Source organism: Callospermophilus lateralis, chromosome 3 (genome assembly GCF_048772815.1).
Source record: "Callospermophilus lateralis isolate mCalLat2 chromosome 3, mCalLat2.hap1, whole genome shotgun sequence".
NCBI lineage: Eukaryota > Metazoa > Chordata > Mammalia > Rodentia > Sciuridae > Callospermophilus > Callospermophilus lateralis.
The window spans coordinates 106,296,508-106,322,311 of record NC_135307.1 but is presented as its reverse complement, the minus strand read 5'-3'; the positions used below and the strand labels follow the sequence as shown (position 1 = coordinate 106,322,311).

General features: G+C 33.0%; 1 protein-coding gene across 2 annotated transcripts in view; it reads left to right on the top strand.

Annotated features, from left to right (window-relative positions):
* Vps13c (vacuolar protein sorting 13 homolog C) overlaps positions 1 to 25,804 on the top strand; it is a 165,394-nt gene that overhangs the window by 2,448 nt on the left and 137,142 nt on the right. For both annotated transcript variants that reach the window (XM_076850881.2, XM_076850882.2), the window contains exons 2-5: positions 9,149 to 9,192; positions 11,036 to 11,078; positions 14,911 to 15,006; positions 16,242 to 16,343. In XM_076850881.2, coding sequence (XP_076706996.2) covers positions 9,149 to 9,192; positions 11,036 to 11,078; positions 14,911 to 15,006; positions 16,242 to 16,343 — 285 coding nt within the window. The remainder of the gene's footprint in view (positions 1 to 9,148; positions 9,193 to 11,035; positions 11,079 to 14,910; positions 15,007 to 16,241; positions 16,344 to 25,804) is intronic.

Genomic DNA, 25,804 nt, shown 5'->3' with positions numbered 1-25,804 from the left:
CTCAAAAAGAATTTACCATTTTATATAGTTTTACTTAAAAACTATTTACATTAGCAAAATAAGGTTTACATGTTAGATTTTTTTAGTTTTTTTGTTGAATTTTTAAGTCTTGAAAAATAAAAATTCATCCTGTAGAACTTTCATATACTAATATTATTTTTCTTTGGAGATAAACTAAATTGATACTTCCTAATTGGAGTGCCCAGTGTAAAACATTGATACTTCCTAATTGGAGTGCCTAGTGTAAGACAGTTGTTTTCAATTAGGGTGACTTTGCTCCCCAGGGAGGGTATTTGGCAATATCTGTGACATTTTTAGTTGTCACACTGTGGGCAGAGGTGTGCCACTGGCATGTGGTTATACCCCAAGGACACTTCTGAACATCCTGCAGTACAGGGGACATTTCTCTGTAATGAAGAATTATTCAGCCTCAAATGTAAATTGGGAAACCCTGGTCTAATGGGAATATAGAATGTCTTTTGCAATTATAGGCAAGCTGGACATCTTAGTAAGAAGTGAAGAATGGATTTAGAGGAAGTATATATTATGAATTATCTAACCCGAAAGAAACAGATATCTTTAAAAGTTACTAAAGGGTATCATCTCAGTAAAAAATTCATAATCTTTTCTTGGATGATCTCAGGAAGTAAATATTGTGTTACCATAACTTGAAAGATTGTGCTGTGTATACATTCATACGTATATAGCATTCACAGTGAAATCCATATTCAGGAAACATTGCAGAGTGAGAAGGATGGAACAAATTTTTGAAATGTCTAGAATCAGATGTACACTCCAGATGCTGCTATTAAAATTGTAGAAGCAAAAAACCAAAAAAAAAAAAAAAAACAAAAAAAACCAAAAACCAAAAAACAAACAAGCAAAAGCACCCAAACCAAATAACCAAAACCCCTGCTATTTTCTTTTTACTTTATCCTTAAATAATAAAAAATTAATGCCAAATGATTCCGATGTATTGTTAAAAATGATTTAGGCAGAATGCTCTTTTAAAAACTCTTCCTGTTGTAGAAAAATGAGGCCTTGATTATTTATTGGGGTAATTCAGGCAACACATTTTAACTCTGTAAGCCTCAGTTTCCTAACCTATAAAATGGATATGTAACACTGTAATATAAATGAAGTGAAAATCCTTTGTAATTGTTAATATTACTGATAGTAGTGATGGGAACAGCTTTATTTGTTCTTTTTATTTTCACAAGTCTGTTTTTTTTTAACTACAGATTTCTGGGGTTTTATATTCAATAGTTGTAGAGCTAACAGTACAAATCTAAACATTTATTATCACTGAAATTTCTTAAATAACCTATTTGTATTTGAATTTAACTTAATACTTATATTATTTACCAACTGCTTTGTAAGTTAGATTTTCAGTGGTTTAGAAAAGTGCCTGATGGGCAAGTGCTGCTTATGCAGATAGGAAGGTTTATCTAGGTTTTTGTTGTCCACAAGCTGGTACCAGGAGATAAAATGCACAGCCTTTAGCTATTTGAGGTGTGTCCAGGATATAATTGTTTTAAGAATAACATATATTTGAAAAGGTATGTTGAAATCTTGGTCTTTTGCAATTTGTTTTAAATAGTATTGGTGCAATGTAGAATCTTTGTTAGTTTGATTTTTCAAAGTGATTTTACTGTGGAGGAGCAAGAAAATTCTCCTTTCAGAACTCTATGGCTCTTCCATCCCTTGGGCTCGTGGAATAAGCTAGAGACTGTGATGTGTTGGATGCAAGGATGGCTGTTGTGACCAGGAATAGGTCCAGGTGGTGTGCATTCACTTTGTAGCTCTGTGAGGCAGGCTCTGCCTATACTGTTTATTGTATTGTTCTTTACCCTATCCTTGTTACTTCCCCCTCCACTGCCAGTGGCTGGTGAAGTATCCCCCATTTGAAATGTGTGGGACTGGAATTGTTTTGTAATTAGGATTTTTTTTTTAGATTTTTGGAATATTTGTATATATATAAAGAGATTTCTTGGGGATGGGCCTCAAGTCTAAACACAAAATTCATTTGTATTTCATATATACCTTAGACATATAGTCTGAATGTAATTTTTAAATAGTATTTTTAATATACTTATGTTTTAACTTTGATGTCACATGAGGTCAGGAGTGGAATTTTCTGCCTGTGGCATCATCTCAGCCCTCAAGTGTTGGAATTTTGGAGGCTTTTGGATTTCAAATTTTGGTTTAAGGATATTCAGCCTGTATTTTTGGAGCACAGCAGCATAAGGAAGGAGAATAAGCACGAGACCAGTGCCAGAAATGAGGAAACCTACCTTCTAATTCTTCAACTCTGGTATTGCCCAGTTACGTGTTTTTTGACAAGTCACCGACCAGTGACTACTTGTTCTTTTCTTTTCTTTCTTTCTTTTTAATTTTAATTTTTTGTGGTGCTGGGTATTGAACCCAGGGCTTTGTGCATGTGAAGCAAGCAATCTACCAACTGAGCTATATCCCCAGCCCGTCTAATTGTTTCTTATCTATAAATGAAAGAGTTGGACCAGGTCTTCTTCTCTTTTGGATTTAAACTTCTGTGAGTTGAACTAGGCCTAAGCAGTCCAAGCTCTTTCTTAGTAAGTGGTACTGCCACTGCCTTTGCATTCATAATGAGAAATGGTAGTCAAGAAATATATTTATTTTTCATTTGTGTTCTTCACTTGGTAATGGTGAGTACTTCACTCGTACTTCATAGTCATAAACTATGATAGTTATAGGTTCATGCTGGTATTTGTGAATCCAAATCTAATATTACATCGTCTTAACGCTAGTGTAAGACAGCTTGAGAATGAAAGAAAAATATTTTTTTTCCTTTGCATTAACATATTAAAAAAACCTTAGTATTTACATATTTCTAAGCCTGTAGAGAGAGTTTTTAAACGTAATCCTTTTCTCCAGGCAAATGCTTTGTATAATGGAGGCCACCTTTCTCATTAGCTTGTCCTGTAGCAAATAAACAACAATAAAGAGTTCAATACCATAGAATAGTATACTGTTAGTTAAAGAAGTGCTTAAAAGTTTAAGCTGGAAAACACTTTTCACATATTTAAATACCATCATTAATTAAAAATTCACTCCATTTTTAGAAATAGAGCTGAGAGTTAATACTTTGGTAACCATTCTGCTAGAAAGCTCCTCTGCATTACTCAATATCATAAGATCCCTATGATGTGTTGAAAAGGAGAAAGTTCAGTGGTGACATTGTAGCTTTCCTTCTTCTTCCACCAAGACTTCCTGTTTCAGTAGGGAAATGGAAAAAGTAAGAGTCTATACTGTTCCCTTTTCCTCCAACCTCTTCTCCCAGCAGTCACTGCGACCTTCTGTTAACAGCAGTCTGGATTGGATAATTTGGTGTGAATAGCAAGATTCATTTGAAATGAATGTATTTTTCACTGTTTTCTTCAGTATTTACTAAAACATGAGTCATTAAAATAATTTGATTCATGGTTTAAAAGACTTCAGTAATTTACTTTAGCTCACTTCCTTGAAAAATGAATATATTTTAACATCTTGATATACTCTCAAATGAGTAATGAATGCAGTGTTATAAATGATAGAAATCCTAAATAAAAATAAGTACATAGCACTATATATTCCTTCCCCCCACACTGTTTTACAATATGCAAATTTAGTTTCATGAATTAGGGAATGGAATTTTTGTTCATTACTTTTTGTTTTTAATCACAGCTTTGAATTAATCTCTGTTTTATATTAAGATCATTGACCAGGGAGTTAGGAGTCATAGGTTCTATTCTTAGTACTGCCACAAAGAAGTTGTATAACCTTGGACAAATTACCTCATCTTTTGAGACTGAAGTCTTCATATTTGTGAGAGGGATTAAATTTAAAGATCTGCTTGGTTTTGAATAGTTCTAAAGCAGAACTTGTAAATTTCTGTCTTTTAAGAAAAGGGCAAATTTTTAAATCATAACAAAAAGACCTTTTTGTAGTGCCATCTCCTGCCAAGTTTCCCCCTGCAGCACTCTTTCTTCTGGTAGTGTTCCTGATAGTTCCTTGCCTCTATCCTACTTTTGGCTTATTATTCCTTTGTACAAATTTTGGTTACCCTTTTTATTTTGGATTTTTTTCACATCTCTTTTAAAATGCAGAGACAGTAGTGGAACCTACAAATATATAGGTCTCTCAGTGTTATGTCTGATTCCTGCTTGGCATCTAACCCCACCGCCCCCAACCCCAATCCCAAGAAAGTATATTTACCATCTGAATTGAAATCCTATACTCTTTCTGCTTTGCTGTTTTGAAGAGTGTGTGGTGTTATTAACACACCATTGAGCATCAGAAGATTTGAGCATTGGCTCTGCCACTTGCTAGGTTGTCATAGCTTCTTAGATCACTGTGTAACTTCATTAAGCCTCAATTTCTCTTTTTTATTATATATGTTCCACCTCCTGCCCAGGAGGCTACAAGGATTCAGTAATATAATAGATGTGAAAGTGTTTTCTAAAATATAAGTTTATGTTTTTGTTGTAATTATTTCCACCCCATATTGTATCTATCCTAAATCAGTTAAGTCAATATTTATTAAGTGCCTACTATGAGGAAAATTAGTAAGAATTTCCTAAGTAGTAACCCAGGAGATTTATATAAAATTAAGTGTTAAGTATCATAAGAATGATATAGCCTAAACTTCTGTGAAAGTTCAGAAGGATTATTTTCAGCTGGAGGCATTTAGTATCAGCACTATATTTCTTACATTTTTTATTGGCAATTATGTGTTTTCAAAATCATTCCTGGATTTAGGCAAAGTTGTTCCATATTATTGTCAGCTTCATTTGATTTTTATTCATAAAAATACTAACTTTATTGTTTTCTGTAATTTAGTAAGCACTTCTTTTTTTGTTTATTTTCTAAGTGACTAACTTTTGGTATCATTTGGTATTTTAATGGATTTAACTTCACTTCCATCTTCTGGTTCATTAAGAAAGATTTTCAGATAAGTTTTGATTCAGGATTCACTATTTTAGGATACTTCTTAAAATATTCTTCAGGATTTACTTTGATACTTTATGTGTAGCTTTCCAGTAGTGTGTGTTCATCCAAAAATGTTTGTAGTTTATTCCTGAGAATTGTGTAGAGTCTTCCCTGAAACTCTACCTATTCCCTGAAACTATACCTATTCCTTACTCTCATCCTTTAGACCTGACAGTCCAGCATAGGACACTACTTCACAGAGCTTTCCAGGTTGCCTATCTTCTTGGTCTCTTTGAATGGTTTAAGATTTAAGAGCCATTTGCCTGTAGGATTGGCTTCAGTGCTTTCCTTGTTGGCAGAGTCAGGTGTATTTATCTCCAATTGTTAGTCATCATGTCTGTTTTTTTTTTTTTTTCCTCTCTTAAGATTAAGCACTGATATTTATTCTTCCTTTAGGTTTTCAGGAGCTTCCTATGAGTGCTGCATATTCGTAGTCCTGGTGATCTGGCTTCAGCAGTAGTAACTAGGTTATCTTGAAGGAAAAGTAAATCATTTTTCAGTATTCAGCTAAATATAAAATGGTTGATGTTAATTATCTGTTTTAGTTATTTTTATTTAGATGGTGGTTTTAGTATTCATAAGATATGCATGAAACTGTTGCTGTCAGAGCAGTGTGCAATATGGTGAACATTTGCTAGACAGTGCCTTGCCTAGTTAGGGCACTCATCTGCTGGTTGAAGGAATGAATGCACTTTTACCTCTTTAGGCCAGAGCTGGTGTTAGTCTGAAATCTGCTGCTGTTCCTCCCTTCCTTTTGTTTAGGACTAGCAGCTCCTCCTTCAGTGCAAATAACTTAGATAACATTGATATGTTTTAGAGAGGAAGTATGCATTTATTTGTTAGACTCTAGGTAGCAAAATTGATAGGTCTTTTGTTATTTTTCAGAGTCTGTAGTTAATGTGGATATTAGGGGTAGGAAAGATTTATGTGAAAATATTGGTATCATATTGACATTAAAACTTGTTTTAGTTTCCCATATTGTAATTTGTACAATAATTTCATATAAAAGTAATAAAAACTAGAAAATAATGAAAACCACTATTAAAAAAGCCATCCTTAATCCCACCTCCCAGTAATAATAATTTATAATCTCTGTCAGTCTTTCTAAATAGAAATGTTTAAATCTGTTAACCAAATTGTCACATTCAGCATTGTACATCTTTGTTTTTTTTTTAAATACTTAGTTGGACACAATACCTTTGTTTTATTTATTTATTTTTATGTGGTGCTAAGGATTGACCCCAGGGCCTTGCATGAGCTAGGCGAGCATTCTACTGCTGAGCCACAACCCCAGCCCCAAGCATTCCACATCTTTAATACCATGTATTACTTTATCAAAGAACCAAAGTTCACTGCAATGCAAACAGCTGTTTTTCGTTTTTGTTACTTTGGCACCAGAGGTGAATCCAGGGGCACTCAACCACTGAGCCACATCCCTAGCTCTTTTTATTTTTTGTTTTGAGATAGGGTCTTGCTAAATTGCTGAGGCTGGATTTGAACTTGCAATCCTCCTGCCTCAGCCTCCTGAGCCGCTGGGATTACAGTTGTATACCACTGCTCCTGACAAACAGCCATTTTTTATAAGAACATTTATATTTTTACATATTATGTTAGTGCCTTAACAAGTGTTATAAAAATTTCATCTCCAATGCAGAGGACTTTTAACTATCTCTGGTGACACCTGAGTCACCATTTGGGAGTCTTTGAGTAGAACAGTCAAAAACTCGTAAGCAGGTTTGAAAGTCTCCACGTGGACCTTTGATCTTGTGTTTGAGTGGCTTCAAATGTGCTGTAACGTCTATGCAGATACCTTTTGTTAGTTGATGTGAGTTGCCAATTTCAGTTTAGTGTAATTCATCATGTTACAGAATTAAACTGGGAAATAGTTGTTCACTTTGTGTAATTTTAGAGCATTGTTAATACTCAAGGGTTTTTTTTTTTTTTTAATCCCCCAATTGCCTAACACATGCTTTCACAATCACTTCATTTTTCAGCAGTGATGGCATTCTGTCAGTTCTGCCTGTAAAATCAGTCTTCCCTGTGACTCCACCTCTATGACCTTGAAGTTATGGCCTTGTTTCAAGTTTTAATTTCTCTTTAGAATATTCTAGAAGATGCTTGACTGCCTGTATTTCCCCCTTCCTTCCTGTTATAATGCTATAATATTTTCTACCCATTCATGAAGTTTCTTACCTCCTTCTCTTCCTTTGTTTTTAGCAAAGTATTTTAGAAAATTTGAAAACTTCATGTACATAGAAAATGAACTTTATTGTGTAGAAATGAGTATTGTGGGTGTCTTTTTTTTAACACTTGTTTTTGTTTGTGAGTGCTGTGTACATGCATGTGTGTGTATATATATAAACTTCTAAAATTGGATCAATCTGTGTGTTCTTTAGCCTTTTAAAAATCTTAGTATTATCATGTGGGATTAGGCCCCAACTTCCTTAATAAGACTCCAATAGTGCAAGAATTAAGCCAAAAATCAATAAAGGGGATGGAATCAAACTAAAACGTTTCTTCTCAGCAAAAGAAACAATCTGTGAGGTGTTGACATCCAATTTGAGCCTACATCCTGGGAGCAAAGGTTTACTCCTCATACATCAGATAGAGCACTAATCTCTAGGGTATATAAAGAACTCAAAAAGCTAAGCACTGAAAAAAACAACCTAGTCAACAAGTGGGCCAAGGACCTGAACACACACTTCTCAGAAGATGATGTACAGTCAGTCAACAAACATATGAAAAAATGTTCATCATCTCTAGCAATCAGAGAAACTCAAATCAAAACTACTCTAAGATATCATCTCACTCCAGTCAGAATGGCAGCTATTATGAATACAGACAACAGTAAGTGTTGGCGAGGATGTGGGGAAAAAGGTACACTCATACATTGCTGGTGGGACTGCAAATTGGTACAGCCAATTTGGAAAGCAGTATGGAGATTCCTTGGAAATCTGGGAATGGAATCACCATTTGACCCAGCTATCCCTCTCCTCGGACTATACCCAAAGGACTTAAAAACAGCATACTATAGGGACACAGCCACATCAGTGTTTATAGCAGCACAATTCACAATAGCTAAACTGTGGAGTCAACCTAGATGCCCTTCAGTGGATGAGTGGATAAAAAAATGTGGCATATATACACAATGGAATTTTACTCAGCAATAAAAGAGAATAAAATCATGGCATTTGCAGGTAAATGGATGGTGTTGGAGAAGATAATGCTAAGTGAAGTTAGCCAATCCCAAAAAAACAAATGCCAAATGTTTTCTCTGATATAAGGAGGCTGATTCATCTTGGGGTAGGGAGGGGGAGTATGGGAGGAATAGATGAATTCTAGATAGGGCAGAGGGGTAGGAGGGAAAGGGAGGGGGCAGGCGATTAGCAAGGATGGTGGAATGTGATGGACATCATTATCCAAAGTACATGTATGAAGGCTCGAATTATATGTCAACATATAATTTATATACAACAGATATATGAAAAATTGTGATATATATGTGTAATAAGAATTGTAATGCAAAAAAGGAAAAAAGTACATGTATAAAGGCATGAGTTTGTGTGAACATACTTTATATACAAAGATATGAAAAATTGTGCTCTATATGTGTAATAAGAATTGTAATGCATTTCACTGTCGTATATTTAAGTAAAATAAAATAAAATAAATAAAAAAAAATCTTAGTATTGCCTTGTGTGGTGGGACATGCCTGTAAATCCTAGCGGCTCAGGAGGCTGATTCAGGAGGATCATGACTTGAAAACCAGCCTCAGCAAAAGCGAGGTACTAAGTAACTCAGTGAGACCTTGTCTCTAAATAAAATAAAAAATAGCTCTGGGGATGTGGCTCAGTGGTCGTGTGCTCCTGAGTTTAATCCCTGATACCCCACTCCTCCCCCCCCCCCCCACACAAAAAACCCTAATATTTTGTGAACATTTTCCCATGTCTTTCTACATTTTTTTTTGCTTTGTAATACAGATGTATTATGATTTATTCTTCCTTGCTGGACACTTGGGTCTTTAGGTCCCTTCTTTGCCATGTAATCTTAACTCTTAGCATTATGTTCTTAGAATTTGGTACTTTGTCATGTCAGGTTAGGCTAATTGTATTTTAATGTTGTATTTTTTCTTTTTTTAAAGGTAATGTGGCTTTAGATAATCTACAGATAAAAGAAAATGCTCTGGTAAGTTTGTTTTAAACTATGCTAAAAATTTGGTAAGCTCTTAGAAACCTTTGGTTACTAGGCATCTGGTACCAGGTACAAGATAAAGTGATTGAGTCACTCAAAGCAAGATTACTTATTTAACAGTTAATGGAAAATTTGAGATTAAAGATTTGGAATATTTTTCCCCTAGTGATCAATATACTATCTTTGAAAATGCAATGTTTTTTCTTGCCTTAATTTGACTATACAGCTTTTCAAGTCTGCATTTTTTTTACAGAAACATTTTTCTTCAGAATTATCTTTTAAATAAGGGCTTGATTTTAAACTGTCTCCCTAGTCTTATGGTATTATGGTAATACTAAGAGCTAAAATAGTAATTTTACTCTGTGTCTTATACTTTGCGTTATTTTCTGTTGAGCTAAAAACGAGACTCACTTTTTCCCCATTAGGTTTATATTTAGCCTATATCTGTTTCTTTATGGCTTAAGTAAGATGAGAAGTTTAACCTGGCACACAGTAGATACTCAAAATAATTTAAAATTTTCTTTTCTTCCTTTATATAGCATGTCACAACTTTTAAAATTTCCTTTAAAAATTTAGAACTCATGATTTTATTGCTAGAGTTTAGAATAAAGCTTATTTTTTGACAATATTTTATAAGAACATAAATATAAATAGAATGTGGGGACAGAATATATATCACCTACTTAGAAGATAAATCCAACATTAGTCTAATTTGTCTTAGCCTAGTTTGCATTTTGGGTATAATTAAATATTTTGTGATTTATTCTCCATTAATTGTCAAAATAGACTCCTTTCCCAATATAACCACATTGGTGAGGTTTTAACTTTGGATATGGGTTCTTTACATTTATTTGGTGCAAAAGTTATTTTAAGAGGCTAAAAATGAGCATGAAACCAGTTTCAGAAGTAGGTAGTTATGGTTTGTATCCTGTTTAGATTGAATTCCCTTGAAATTATCTTTTCTGTCTTCTGGGAGGGCAGAATTGCTCTTATTGCCAGTGAAGAGTTTTTGTTTGTTTTTTGGTCTAAAAAAGATTTTTCTGTTAAAAATGATTAGTATTTTGTTCAGTTTCCATTCATTTAGAATGCTCAATTAATCAGATTATCATGTAAATTGATTATTTTAGTTACTTGTAACCTAAAGTACTGTGTTTCTGTGGCCACGTTTTCATATTACTCCTGTGTATTAAGGTAATGCCTATTGGGAAGTCTGTACTGACTGGTTTAGTTATTAATAATTCTGAAGACTCTGGTGGTCATTATGAATATCAGTTATTGTTTAGTATTCTGTGAATAAAAAAAAGTAATTTGAATTTTCTAGTAGTTTGAATCTAAATAAGTGAAAATCTTTTATTATTGGTTCGTGTTTGTCTTCAGCTTACAGGAAATGCTAATTTAGTAAATGATATGTTGGGAATCTACTTTTACTTTAAAAAATTTTATTCTTTTAAGAAATATTTGATTTGAGACAATTATTCAGATATTATAGCCAACTAATTTATGTGAAAGTACTCTATTCCTTTTCTTGTTCTAGTGTTTTGGATAAACGATATTCCTGTGTTTAAGTTCATGGAATTTTCATTTGTTTTATTAGAACAAGTAACCAGTTTATCCAATTACTTTATAAAACTACAAACTCTTTTCCATTTTTGTAAGTCAAAGTTTAATAAAACTCTGGCTATAAAACATACAGTTTATGAGTTATTCAAATATAGAGAATTTGTGTTTTTTTTTTCTTGGTGAGTGTATTTAAATGATGATACAAAAATGTTTTTTTTGGGGGGGGGATTGCTTAATAATTTAAGATGTCATTTACACTTTTTTCTTCCTTCTGAAGAGTGAATTAGATGTTCCTTTTAAAGTCAAGGCTGGTCAAATTGGTAAGTATTTCACTCTTCATTTGAATTATTATTAGTCCTTTTAGTTCTTTATTTTGCATGTACTGTTTAATCTAAGAAATATTTTTTAACTTGATTAAAACATGAGAGATTTTTGGTTTATCTTAATTTTAGAGTTCTAAACTTATACATTATACCTATATACTTCAGTATTTTTTTTAAAAGGGTAGAAAATCACCTTCTAAAATGAAAGGTATGTGAATTGCAGTCATGTTCTTCAGGCTTTGATTCTGCTGCACAAAATATGTCTTCATTTTCAGAACTCATAACTTGTGTGCTTTTTCTGTATATGTGAGAGTAGAATAATTTGAAAACTCTGTTAAATAAACTTTAAAATATAGCTTGTTTTCCTCAAGTTTGTTCAACCATTTTCACTTAATATGTTATGCCGCAGTGTGGTATGGAGGATATATTTTGGTAAGTACAAAGTTTTCTTTTTTGCAGCTACACTCTGAGATTAAGACCATTGATACTAAACACATATCTTTGTAGAAGAAAGTTTTTAACAGAAAATTTAATTTACAAAGTTCTCCCAATTAGTTCATGCTACCTGGTTTTTTACTTAATGTATATTTCTCTATATGTAAACATAAATTACATAATTACAACCCTAAATAGCTTACTCTTTATAATTTTCACTTATACCATGTCCTTGATCCTACTTACAGCACCTTGCTGTTATACCACATTGCTTCTCTTCTTGATTTAGTATTTTGAATTCTAAGAAGGCTTTGTCTTTTATACTGTTTGGGTCCATTTTACATAAATTACATGTATCCTTTTAATATAAAGGAACATGAGTTTGCTTTTGTCATTTGTAATAGAAGTCATTACCTGAAATTGAAAGTATCTATGGGACATGTGCCATCTTTTTGTTTGTTAAGTACTGCCAAGTATGGTAGTATTGTTCTAGTAGTGCTCTAGAAGTATTATTGTGGTCCTGTGTGCTTTATTGAAATCCTAGAGTATAGATGTTATAGCCATTCATTCATCCTTTTACCTTTGAAATATTTATGCATACATGCTGAATATGTCTAATCAAGTACTGTGGAAGAATCAAGAATGAAGATGATGTCTTTGTTTTCAAGGATGTGATAGAGATCTAAAATTAGGACGTGTAGTAAAATTGTTTTTCCAGTGTATTGGATAAATTATAGTAGACTAAAGAAATTTTGCATTATTTACTATATTCTTATAATTAGATTTATATTTGAAGGAGCTTTTCTAGTGGTTTAAATATGTTCTTATAACTTTTAAAGTATAATAAGGATTTAATAGCTTCTCCAGAGTTGTTCAGTTACAAGAGACCCATTACATAATAAAGGATGCAAAGCATATTCATCCTTTATCTTGGTTAATAGAGTGTTTATTTTTTTATTTTTAATTTTTTTAGATATATATATATATATATATATAGAGAGAGAGAGAGAGAGAGAGAGAGAGGGAAAGAGAGAGAGAAGAGTGAGAGAGAGAGAGAGAGAATTTTTTAATATATATTTTTCAGTTTTCGGTGGACACAACATCTTTATTTTATTTTTTATGTGGTGCTGAGGATCAAACCCAGTGCCCCGCGCATGCCAGGTGAGCACATTACTGCTTGAGCCACATCCTCAGCCCCAGAGTGTTTATATTAGTTGTTGAATTTCTTCTCAGGTTAGAATATTATACCTCAGCTGTAGATTTTTTTTTTTTTAACACAATGCCTTTATTTTTATGTGGTGCTAAGGATCGGATCCGAGTCCCGCCCATGCTAGGTGAGCACTCTACCACTTAGCCACAATCCCAGCCCCTCAGCTATAGATTTTTAAAGGGGCATTTCCCACTATTTCAGTCTTATGCTCATGGAGAAGGCAGTTAAATAAATGGTTACAAGATTATGAGATAAGTACAAATTGTATCAGTTATAAATGTATGCAATGCCTAGTATAAAACAATAAGAATTAGAAGTGACCCAAAAGTATACTAGTATTACTTGTAAACTCCCCTGACCTGGGAGCCATTTAAGAAACTCACCAGGTTTATAGGCTGAAATGAAAATAAAATCTAAATGGAGAAATAATTTGATATTTTAACCCCGGAATAGATTCCCAGGTAAAACTGTCCAGGTGACCAAAATATCACACTTTACATAGCATTATTTTATTTCCTTTTCATCTTTTAATATTGTTTATCAAGTCTTTGTACTTTGAGCATCTTCATTTAAAAATGCTAGTGTTTCTGGTAGTGTAAGTGACTTAGTCATACACATACTAGCATGAGTTGAATCAGATTCTGTTCTCCTAAAAGCCTTGATCATCAGCACTGAGAGAACTGCAGCTTTTATCATGTTGTTTTTTTTTTTTTACAGTTATGATATGGAAGGTATTTTACATTGGAATCTAAATAAAAAATGCAAAAGGGCTGAGGATGTGGCTCAGTGGTTGAGTGCCACTGAGTTCAATCCTGTTACCAAAATAAAACAAGCAAACAAACAAAAAAACAAAAACAAAACCATATAAAACTTCAAGGGTAGGAAAGGTTTGCACAGAATTCTAGTAGTAGTGTTGAGGGCAGAATGGGGGCTGCCTGGAGCCCTGGAAAGAGGGATAACTGGAGATGGGAAAGGATAAAGAAAGTACAAAAGACAGGTTTTTTTCCCTTTCAAAATTTAGCTGTATTTTCTTTTCTGTCCTTTTTTCTTTTTCCTGTAGAACCCTAAATATGTAAATATTAGAGCCAGAGTTTATCTACATTGTGACAGTTTCTGTGGACTCTTTCCTGAAGGGCCTGGTACTAATACTATTGTTTCTAAGAGAGAAAATGTGTTCTGCCTTTCAAGTGACTTATAAGTAGATTTTTGGAATATAACCAGTCTGAGTTATGTAATAATAGAGTCATATTAATATAACACCATAAAACAGTTATGATTTTCTTTTAAAGCTCACCTCTTGCTGTCCTAGCAACTTTTTTTACTGTCAAAGATCTATTCCTTGGGACCCTTCTGTATGTTGCTACTTCAGCTCCTGGGATCTTGTACACATATTATTTTTAGAGATTTAGTTGTTGTTGTGAATATAACAGTATATGCAATATTCAGATGAGTTCTGGTTCCAGCAAACCATATTTAGTATGTAATATGTTGTATGTTATATGTAATATTTAGCAGCCCCCAGTCTGCCCTCCACACTACTACTAGAATTCTGTCCAAACCTCTCCTACCCCTGAAGTTTTATATGGTTTTGCTAATGACCTGTGTGGACTTAAGCATATCAGTCTAACCTTTCTGGGACTGAATTTCCTTTTTTGGGGGGAGAGGTACCAGGAATTGAACTCAGGAGCACTTTACCATTGAGCCACATCTCCAGCCCTAATTTATATTTTATTTAGAGACAGGGTGTCACTGAGTTGCTTAGTGCCTCGCTGTTGCTGAGGCTGGCTTTGAACTTGCCATCCTCCTGTCTCAGCCTCCTGAGCTGCTGGGATTACTGGCATTTGCCACCATGCCTGCTGAATTTCCTATTTTTCAAAATTGAAAAAATAGCCACGGCATTTATCCTTCAGTTTTGTAATATTAAATGAGATACTAGCTCTCAAAAAGTTTGGAGAGTATAAAGATAAAGCATAATGTGAATATTTACTTATAATGGTACTATTATATGGAAAATATTTTTGTTAACTTGAATCTTGGAGTCTTTTCATTTTTTTTTTTCTGAGCAATGTAAACACAATATGCATGGAGAGTTTTGTTATACTTTTTTCTTAATGGAAAGTAAGAAATTTATTATCTACTTGAGCAGTCAAATAAACATTTAAGATTGAAATTATATTTCTTTAGATAAATTAACTTTGAAGATTCCTTGGAAAAACCTTTATGGAGAAGCAGTTGTTGCTACCCTCGAGGGATTATACCTGCTTGTTGTCCCTGGAGCAAGTATGTCATTTTATGTATGTCAGTAACATCACAATGAAATTAATTGTTACCTAAGTAACAAAAATTGGGCTAAGTATTTTAATGTATTTAGTAAGCTAGAAGGTAATATAAATAAACTAATCACATATATTTATGCAAAATACACATCTTACATATGTATGTATGCTACATTGTCACATTTATTTATAAAATATTTTTTGTTATTGTTGAAAACAGTAAATTCAGCCTATTTTAAAATTATGCTGTTCTCTATGTGTAATTATTTTGCATCTAACACTTCCTGTTGAGATGCATTAGACAGATTTGAGAATGTAATAAATTTAAAAGATGTACTAGATAAAAGGGTATATGTATTTTATGATTGCTGGTACATATTCTTGAATTACCTTGAAAGTATTTTTTATCAACCTTTATTGATACCAGGTGGTATTGGATATGAAATTGTTTGGGGGTTTACTAATTTTTTTTTTTTTAAAGAGAGAGTGGGGGAGAGAGAGAGAGAGAGAGAGAATTTTTTTTTTAATATTTATTTTTTAGTTCTCGGTGGACACAACATCTTTGTTTGTACGTGGTGCTGAGGATTGAACCCGGGCCGCACGCATGCCAGGCGAGCGCGCTACCGCTTGAGCCACATCCCCAGCCCCTACTAAAAATTTTTATAACTCAGATAATAACTGACAATAGTCTGATATATTTTCTGTCTTCCTTTTGTTTCTGTTTTACTTACTTTCTCTTTTCCACGTTTTCCCCATCTTCTTTTTCCTTATAAGCTTTTCCTTCCTTCCTTCTTTTTGATGTTTTATAAGAAAATGGGATTCATTAATGTTTAAACATTTTGTAAAACTAAGAATGCAGAAGTTGGGGCTGGGGTTGGGACTCAGCAGTAGAAAGCTCATCTAGCACATGCGAGGCCCTGGGTTCAATCCTCAGCACAACATAAAAATAAATAAATAAATAAATATATTGTGTCCACCTAAAAAAAACTAGAAATATATATATATATATATATATATATATATATATATATATATATATATATATTTATTTATTTATTTATTTTTTAAAAAGATATTATGTCCAAGTATAACTAAAAAATAAATATTAAAAATAAGAATGCAGAAGTGTTTTTCAGGTTTAAAAACAATTTTTGTATGTGATTTGTGCAATTAGGCTGAAATTTTTCCACTTACTTACTTACTAAATCCACTTCTTATACAATTAACTGTGTATTTTAGGTATTAAGTATGATGCTGAGAAGGAAGACAAATCTTTGCAGGATATTAAGCAGAAAGAACTCTCCCGAATTGAAGAAGCCCTTCAAAAAGCAGCAGAGAAAGGTATAGTAAATTTATGTTTTAGGTAATATAAATATTCCTATATATTTTAGATATATTTAATGCCCTTTAAAGAGGATGCTTTCATAAGCCTTCTTAAGCTGTAGTTCTAAAGAATCTTCTTTTAAAATTATATCTTAAGATGTTGATTATAAACTTTTAAAGAACTACATTTAAGACTAACTTTTTCTGTGTGATTTTTCTCTCTCTGCCAGTTTGTTTTTCACACTTTTCTTAACCAGTCATTTTTACTATGCTATCAGAAGACTTTCAAATTCTATAAATTCCTGCAGTTTTGGTCAAGCCCTAAGAATTTCTTTGGGTGCATTTTTACCTGTGTTCTTGCAAGATAATGAGTTTAAGTACATTATTACAGTGAAATATGTTCAGTAGAAATTCTCTTGTCATTCTAGTTCTAGTTGTCTCTCTTGATATTGTTTGGGATATTTTAAAAAAGTGACTCTTTCTGTATCAATGTTTAAATATCTTGCTTTAAGTTTTAATTTTTGTTTTTATTGAAAGAGATCTGATGATTTGATGGTTTAAATTTTGGTTTTGGCTTATAATGTAAGAATGATGAGAAAAAAAGTCTGTAGAGTGATGAGTTGGACTTTGCTAAACATTCAGTTTATTTCTTACTATATTGAGATAAATTATTTTTCCTTAATTGTTAAGAAATGTAGTAACCTCAATTTGCATTTCAATATTCTTTTCTAATTTCTGTGGATATAGGTCACATATTCATATTATAGTAGTCATGTGACTGATAAAAGATAACCCTGACCTTTAGATGCTTTACGTTTTGACATTATTAATTAATATTTATTGCTTAGTTGCTTCCTTTCAGACTTATTTTTCTACTTCTTTCTTGATTTTAAAAGCATGAAAGCACTATTGCACACACGTAGGGACTCAGGAAGAAGAGAAGATGATTAAAGTGTAAACAGCAGTATATGAAAGTAAAAATAAAATCCTCATGCTGATTTGCTCTAAAAAAGTATTTTTATTTATTTCACTTGCTAAACTGGAGTGTTGCTTAATATTATGGGAAAAAATGAAAATATAACTGATTTCATTTTTGAAAATTTAGCTTTAACAAACTCTCTGATAGTTTTTTCCTTTCATTTCACTGGAGTGAGTTTATTTTCTTGTGAAGGCTATCATAAAGGGAAAGCTTAATTCATGGTAAAGTCAGAAGATTACTAAATGCTAGATTCTATATCTGCAATGTTAATTTTATCAAAGTAATATATTTGCACACTTAAAAATGAAATAGTTTTGCCAAAAAAACTTAAGATAAAAAATGGCAGTCCCCTTTTACTACTCTTCTGACCTGCTCCTTAAAGGGAACTGTATTTTTTGCAATATTAACATTCTATCATTATCTATTTTATTAATCTAAGGAATTATCTAGGACTTCCAAGATAATTAGTAGTTAAGGAGTTTATGTCTTTGTCTCCTTTCACCACAGATTTCTTCTTCTCATAATATGGATATATCATAGTTTTTGGCCAACTATTAGATGATATTTACATTACTAGGGCATTATGATATACTATGATTATATCTTCTTTCTTATGCAGTCTTTGTTTTTTTCTTGAATTGTAAGTGCTTCCTTTTTTATTTGCTTATACACACACACACTCACATACACATATTTATTTGAACTGGGGATTGAATCCAGGGCATTTGATATGCTGGACATGCGCTCTACCACTGAGCTATACCCCCAGCCCATGAGTTGCCCAAACCCATCTGTTGGCTCTCTCCACCTTTTTTTTTTTTTCTTGAGTTTTTCCTCTGCACTGGTTGCTTTTAGGCCAACTACACTGTTTTCATCTTGGGACCTATCCTCCTTGCTGCTCTGTGTTTAATTCACTCTGACTTGGGTCTTGGGTCTTTTTCTTTTTTCTTTTTTCTAAAATTACTCCTTTTTTTTTTTTTCTGGAGCACATCTAATAGTTTTTAAGTAAGTATGCACTGCATATAATTTTGACAATTCTTTCAGAGCTGGATGCCTATATGTTTTACTTTTCCACTTATGTTGTCTGGGGATACAATGCTAGGTTAAAAATTAGAATTTTAAAGGCAATATCCTCTAGTATCATTATTTTGGATAGTTTCATGCCAGTCTGCTCTACACATTCTTGGAAACACAAAAATTAGAAAATCCTTGGACTTGAGTATCAAGGACTTTACATTTTAACTGAGCAAATAAGACATAATGATAACTAGGATAAAGTGTTGAGTTCCATCAAAGAGGTGCAGATAGAATGTTAAGAGTGTTCAGAATGAACATTCTGGGTTTAGCCAAAGAGATCAGGGCAGATGCTATGAAGTTATATATCCAGCCGAATGTTAACAATATGGAAAGGAGAGTGGATAGTGAAGATGTAAAGTGTAGAGTATCTGTGGAGAACAACTGACACTTTGGGAGTTTGTTGTGGTGTGTTTGGATATAAGATTGGAAAGCTAAGTGTAGGTAAATTTGAAGAGATTTAAATGTCCTAATGATGATGATAAAATGATACTGACAATGATAGCTGACACTTATTGAACACTTAATATTTTCCAGTCACTCTTCCAAGTGTTTTCTATGAATTAACTCATTTAATAGGTGTTGTTATTGTTTCCATTTTATGGGGGAGTATGTTGAAAGTTACATAATGTGTTCTAAATCACATAGGGAAAGAATGGAAGAGCTAGGGTTGAATCCAGTCTGGCTGTAGATCATATATTCTTAAGTGCAATATTGAACTTTAGTCTGTAGCCAGTGGGGGAGTTAGTAACTTTTCTCCTTTCCCTTTTTTAGTAATATAGGGAATTGGCCACAGTGGGTATGTCTGTAGTTCCAGTAGCTCCGGAGACCGAGGCAGGAGGGTGTAAGTTCAAAGCCACCCTCAGCAACTTAGTGAGGCCCTGTCTCAAAAATAAAAAAATTAAAAAGGGCTGGGGCTGGAGTTGTGGCTCAGTGGTAGAGCACTTGCCTAGCATTTGCAAGGCACTGGGTTCGATTCTCAGCACCATATTAAAAAGTAAATAAAAAATAAAGGTATTGTGTCCATCTACAGCTAAAAATATGAAAAAAAAAAAAAAAAAGGGCTGGGGATGTGGCCCAGTGGTTAAATGCCCCTGGGTTCAATCCCTGCTATCAAAAAAAACAAAAAACAAAAAACAACAACAACAAAAAAAAAACAACAAAAGAGAGAGAGAGAAAGAGAAAGAAGAAATCTAGGAAGCCACTAATCAGAGCATCAGAGCTGTGATTTAGGAGGTTAAACTTGCAGTGATGTCTAGGTTAGGTTGGATTTAGGACAGAAATAGTGAATGCTATATAGCCATCATTAATAAGAATGAATATAGAGGGTTCTTGAGTGTATCTGAAGCAGAGGACTAAAGTAAAATGAAGTCATTTCACCTAACTCAATGTCAAATATTACATAATATTTTTTTTCCAAAAAATGAGCAAAATGGCAGGCAAAAAGAGAACCAAAAAGCAAATTTTTGTTCTATTTGAAATTTTGTTAAAGATTTCAAGGAGCATTAGCTATAATTGATATTTGCCTTCCTTGCTTAATTTGAAATAAGAAATTATAATTTTAATTATTAAGAATTTTTGTTTTAATATTATGAAAACAAAGTTTGTATGTTGAAAGAATAAGAATGGTGTTACTGTGAATATTAGAAATAAGTGGTTTTGTTGTCACTAAATTTTATTTATCTTGCTACATGATTTCTAATTCTATAAAATTAGGTTTAGGTATATCTTACATTTGAGATTAAAGGTGTCTTTTAAATGCTTTGCATTTTGGTTATTGCTGCCATGCGGATGCAGGCGCACATTCAGGGGAGTTCATATATGGCTTGGAAAACTTTGTTTACAAGGACGTCAAGCCTGGTGGGTATGCATGATTAATTATATTCAACTCTATACAAATATAATTTTATTCATGCTTGTGTATAGTGAAGTCCATTTGACGGTGTGCCATCCTTTAGAAAAATATGGAAATGTAATTTATGTCTTCACCGTTTACCATCTTCCCTTTTCCCTACCTTCTGCATCCATCCATTCATTCATTCACTAAGTATTTGAGTGTCTTCTTGTGGAAAGTACATTGATGTCTAGGTTAGGTTAGATTTGGGACAGAAATAATAAATACTATATAGCCATTATTAATAAGAATGAATATAAAAGATTCTTGAGTGTATCTGAAGCAGGGGACTAAAGCCAGATATGCATGGGTATACAAACATGATTTACTGCTCTTGGGAATCTCACAGTTTGATCTACATATGTCAATTTTGGACTGCCTTTTTTTCTGGAACAGTAATAATTTCTGAATTAAGCAGTTCCTCTCTTCTACAGCAGTGATTTTCAAACTTTTAAAAAGCAATAAAGTGAATTTTGTTTTCAGAGGCGGGAGAGAACAAGACTTTAATCAGAACCCTGATAAGTACTTGTGTTTCTGCTCATATCCTTCTGGATTGTTCACCTTTGTAGTAACTCCAGAGACACCTCTAGACTACTGTCCTATTCAGCATATTGAGATTTGAAACTTCACAAAGGCAAAGTGAAGGCCATTTGCTTTAGGATTCATAGTAGGATTCTTTTATATACTAGGAAGTTGTCCAAATATAGCAATCATTTAAAAATTAATACTTTGATTTATTGAACTTTATGTAAGTCTTCAGGAACTTTCTATATTAATTTAATGATGAATGAATGGCAAGTGCGTTTTATATTTTGTATTTTATTTATTTATATTTGGATTAGTCACATTTCTTTTTTAAAAATTTTTTAAAAAATAAACAACAGCAGAATGCATTACAAATTTTATTACACATATATAGCACATCTTTTCATATCTCTGGTTGTATATCAATATGTTGGCACCAATTCATGTCTTCATACATGTACTTTGGGTACATCATCCTTGCTAATCCCCTGCCCCCCCCTTTTCCCTCCCACTCCTCTGCCCTATTTAGAGTTCGTCTATTCCTCCCATGCTCCCCATCCCTACCCCAAGATGAATCAGCCTTCTTATATCAGAGAAAACATTTGGCATTTGTTTTTTTGGGATTGGCTAACTTCACTTAGCATTATCTTCTCCAGCACCATCAATTTACCTGCAAATGCCATGATTTTATTTTCTTTTATTGTTGAGTAAAATTCCATTATGTGCATATGCCACATTTTTTTTATCCATTCATTTACTGAAGGGCATCTAGGTTGGCTCCACAGTTTAGCTATTGTGAATTTTGCTGCTATAAACATTGATGGGGCTGTGTCCCTGTAGTATGCTGTTTTTGAGTCCTTTGGGTATATATAGACTGGTAGAGCACTTGCCTAGCATTTGCAAGGCACTGGGTCAAATGGTGGTTTCATTCCCAGATTTCCAAGGAAACTCCATACTGCTTTGTATTTTGTATTTTAAACATTAAACATTCTGTTAGAGTTACATCTGCAACTATTGACTTCTTTAATATGTAGATTCATTTTGATAAATGGAAGAAGAATTTGCATGGCAGATTCACAGCATTAAGTACCTTGAAAGCAGTTTCCCTTCTAACATATTTACCCCTTTAATTAGTGTGTTTGACTATGTTGTCTTATAGTTACTTTAATATAAAAGATATCATGGAGATACATACTGTGTAATTTTGTAGGCTATAATTGAACCAGTTTTCTGTAGTCTGCTACTGTGTTTTCTGAACCTTTTAGAAGTAACCTACCCCGAACATATAAATGAATTCCAGTGACCCATTCAAATATCTTAACAAAATCTCTGGGCATTGTTAAAAAATAGCAGAACAAGGACACTTATAAAGGAAAACCTAATTAAGTTGCTAATTAATTCAGTTTCCTTTTTTTAAAAAAAATCCTTCTTTTTAGTTATACATGACAGTAAAATGTATTTTGACATATCGTACATACATGAAGTATAACTTCCTGTTCTTGCGGTTCTACATGACGTGGAGTTACACTGGTCATGTATTCATATATGGACATAGGAAAGTTATGTCAGATTCATTTTAGTATCTTTCCCATTCCTATCCCCCTAATGAAACTCTCCCCATCCAGTGAACCTCCCCCCATCCAGTGAACCTTCATTCCTTCCTCCGCCCTTTTTAAAAGGTGCATTAGCATGGATTAAAATGAGGCTCAGAATGTTGGTGATTCTACAATGACAATAGTTAATTTTGTTTATGATATCTTCATTGGCTAGGATTTAATGTATACTTCATGATCATTTCCTCTTTTTAGTTTCTGAGTGTATATTCTTTCCTCATTTGAATTTAGTTTTTTATTGTCATTGTTTCTTTTTTTCTTACCTTAGAGCAGTGGTTCTTGAAACAGTTTCATAATAATCCTATGACATTATTGGATTTTTAACTGTGCTGACATTTGCATTGCTTGTACAGAGGCAGGGGTTAATAAAATTGCTGGCTGCCTTAGTGTGATTCAAGATAGTACACCAGACTGTACTGGTAGTCATTATATTCTTCACTACCATCTACTCAGAGTACACAAAAACCAAAATGAATGTCAATTTTACTGAAAAACTTTCTTTATATATTAGGAAAAATTTAATATTAATGAACTTTAACTCTTGAGTGTATGTCTCTTTAGTATTCCATGAAACAAAAGAGAATAAAAACACTTCTGCACACAGAAGGATGTTGACTATCTCAAGGAAAAGAAGTTGCATTTGATTGAGTTGTGATCTGAACTAGTTGTTTTTTTAAGAAGGTTATTTTTACTTGACAGAATGCTGTCATTCAGATTTGGATATGTGGTAGACACTTCAGCAAAACAACTTCAAGTAAAATCAACTAGTAATATTTGTTGCTAATGATAAAATTTGAGCTTTTTGAGGAGAAATTAGAATTTTAGAAAACTTGTATTTGTCACCTTGAGCTGGGCAGCTTCCCAGTCTTTAAAGACTTTCTGATGAGATTCATGCTGATCTTAACAAATGTGACTTCTGATGTTAAGTAATGAAATGATTCAATATTTGGAAGATTTGCCTAATTCAGTTAAGCAAAATTTCTGTATTAACAATGAATGATAAAAGGTCATGCATGTGTAAAAGGCTCATTTAAAATGTAAGATGGGCCATTGATTTTTTTGGAGGAAAAATTCATTTACAAAGTTTCATATTCCATGATGGATCTACCTTTTACAAACTGCCACTTGTTGAATTTTGATGTCATGTTCGTAGATATGAAAAGGCCTTGAAAATACTCTTCCCTTATCTGGTTGTATATCTGTATTTAAATCAGACTTTAATAATATACTTCTCCAAAACCACATACCTCAACAGATTAAAGACAGAAGGTGGTATGTGAATCCAGCTGTCTTCTACTAAGCCAGATATTAAAGGGATTTGTAAGAAAGTAAAGTGATTATGAGTCTATATGCTATCTATGTGGTGATGAAATGGTTTGTTGATTTTAATTGAATTAACAAAAATATTTTAAAAAATTCTCAATTTCTGGTATGGTAAATATCAATAGTTATAATCTATATAAACGAAAAGCACTTTAGAATCTTTAGGTTTTAAGTGTGACAAAGGGTTCCAAGATCAAGATATTTGGGAACTACTTTAGAGTATGATTGAGAATCATCATTTACTGTTCATCAGATTTATTAGACTATTTCTTTAAAGAGCTATGCAGTGCTCAGCTTAGTTTTGAACCCATTTGGAAAGGTCTAACATGGTGCATCTAACATGGGATCAAAAACAGAACATAGGGCTAGAACAAATGTGTAACTAGAAAGACAACAAGTTAGATCTGAAGAGAATCAGAATCTGTCTCTAAAAGCAATTCTAGCCAAATGAAATTGTTTTGAGGGGCTATTCTGATTTGTCCTTTTTCAGATGGTATTTCTTGGAGAACTCAGTCTCATAAATAAACAGTATGTTTAATTTATGACTGGAATAAAATTAGGGACTGTCCTTGTGGCAAAAAACAATGATATTAGAACTGTGCAGATTCTTTTTTTTTTTTTTAAAGAGGAGAGAGAGAGAGAGAGAGAGAGAGAGAGAGAGAGAGAGAGAGAGAGAGAGAGAGAGAATTTTTTAATATTGATTTTTTTAGTTTTTGGTGGACACAATATCTTTATTTTATTTTTATGTGGTGCTTAGGATCGAACCCAGCACCCCGCGCACGCCAGGCGAGCACGCAACCGCTTGAGCCACATCCCCAGCCCTGGATTCTTTTATATATTTATTAAATTTTTTTTTTCTTGAAACTCAGGTTTTAGTCTTGTAATTGGAATTTGATTCTTAACTTTACAGTAGAGAAGTTTGCAGGTATAAAGAACAAATTGGAAATTTCAAGCTAAATTTCACATGTATTCTCTGAAATTTAAATCATATTGAGTTTGTATTTTATTAGAATGTTCAAGTATAGATTTTAAAAATTCATTTGAAAAGGTATATATTGTGTACTTTATGCCCAGACATTAATTAATCCCTGTCCTAAAGGAAGCTTCCTGCCTGGTGGCAAGAGAATTGTGCAGATGCTTCAAATACAGTGTAATCATTGTTTATTGGAATTTTATATAAGATGCAGATCCTAGAGCTGCTTTGAGGAGTTTAAAAGGTTTCATAATAAGCAGCAGAGCTGGACCTGAGATTTGGAAACCTAGAAGTTTGCCTAGTAAAAAAATTCAGGAAAGTCAGCCCAAGATTAGGGAACCATGTGTAGAAAGGCATTAGGCATTAGAAAGTATGGCTTGTTTTGGAAAGTTGAAGTATTTTTTTGGTAGTTTCTAGTGCAAGGATGAATGGCAGGACCTTTTGTGCCATGCAGATACTTTTTGATTTTATATGGCTGACTTCAGAGAGCCTCTAAACGATTTTGAAGACAGGATTAACAATCTGTGAGTAATATTTTAGAAGACATTCTGGTAACAGTGTGAAAGGACCTTAAATAGGAGATAAGGATGGAGATTAGAGGAAAGGAGACCATTCAGAGACTGCCTCAGAGTTCTAGAAATGATGCCTAGTAGGCAATTGAATATAAAGATTTGGAAATTGGGTAAGACAGGTGTTGGATAACACCAGAATACACTGAGGCAGTGCCAAATAAAAAGAGGATATATTTTTAAAGTAATAACAACTAATTTAAAAACAGTTAAATGTATAGTTTATGCTCTTATATTGTTTATATCTTTAACTAATTAAATAATTTTGTTTTTGAAGTATAGCATCCAGAGGAGTTCATCTGTTGGCAACATACTCATTCATTTCATTTATGTTCCTTTTGTCATTATTACATTTCCAATATTTTGATTACAGACTCAAATTGAAATGAAACTTCGTATTGTAAAGTTATATATATTACAGAGATCATTGCAAATGGATAGTTTATCCAGTTTTTTTATAATTTCACCTGCCAAATTATTTTGTAGATTAAAGTAGGTTATTCTTTACTGAAGAATGTTTTTCTAGACC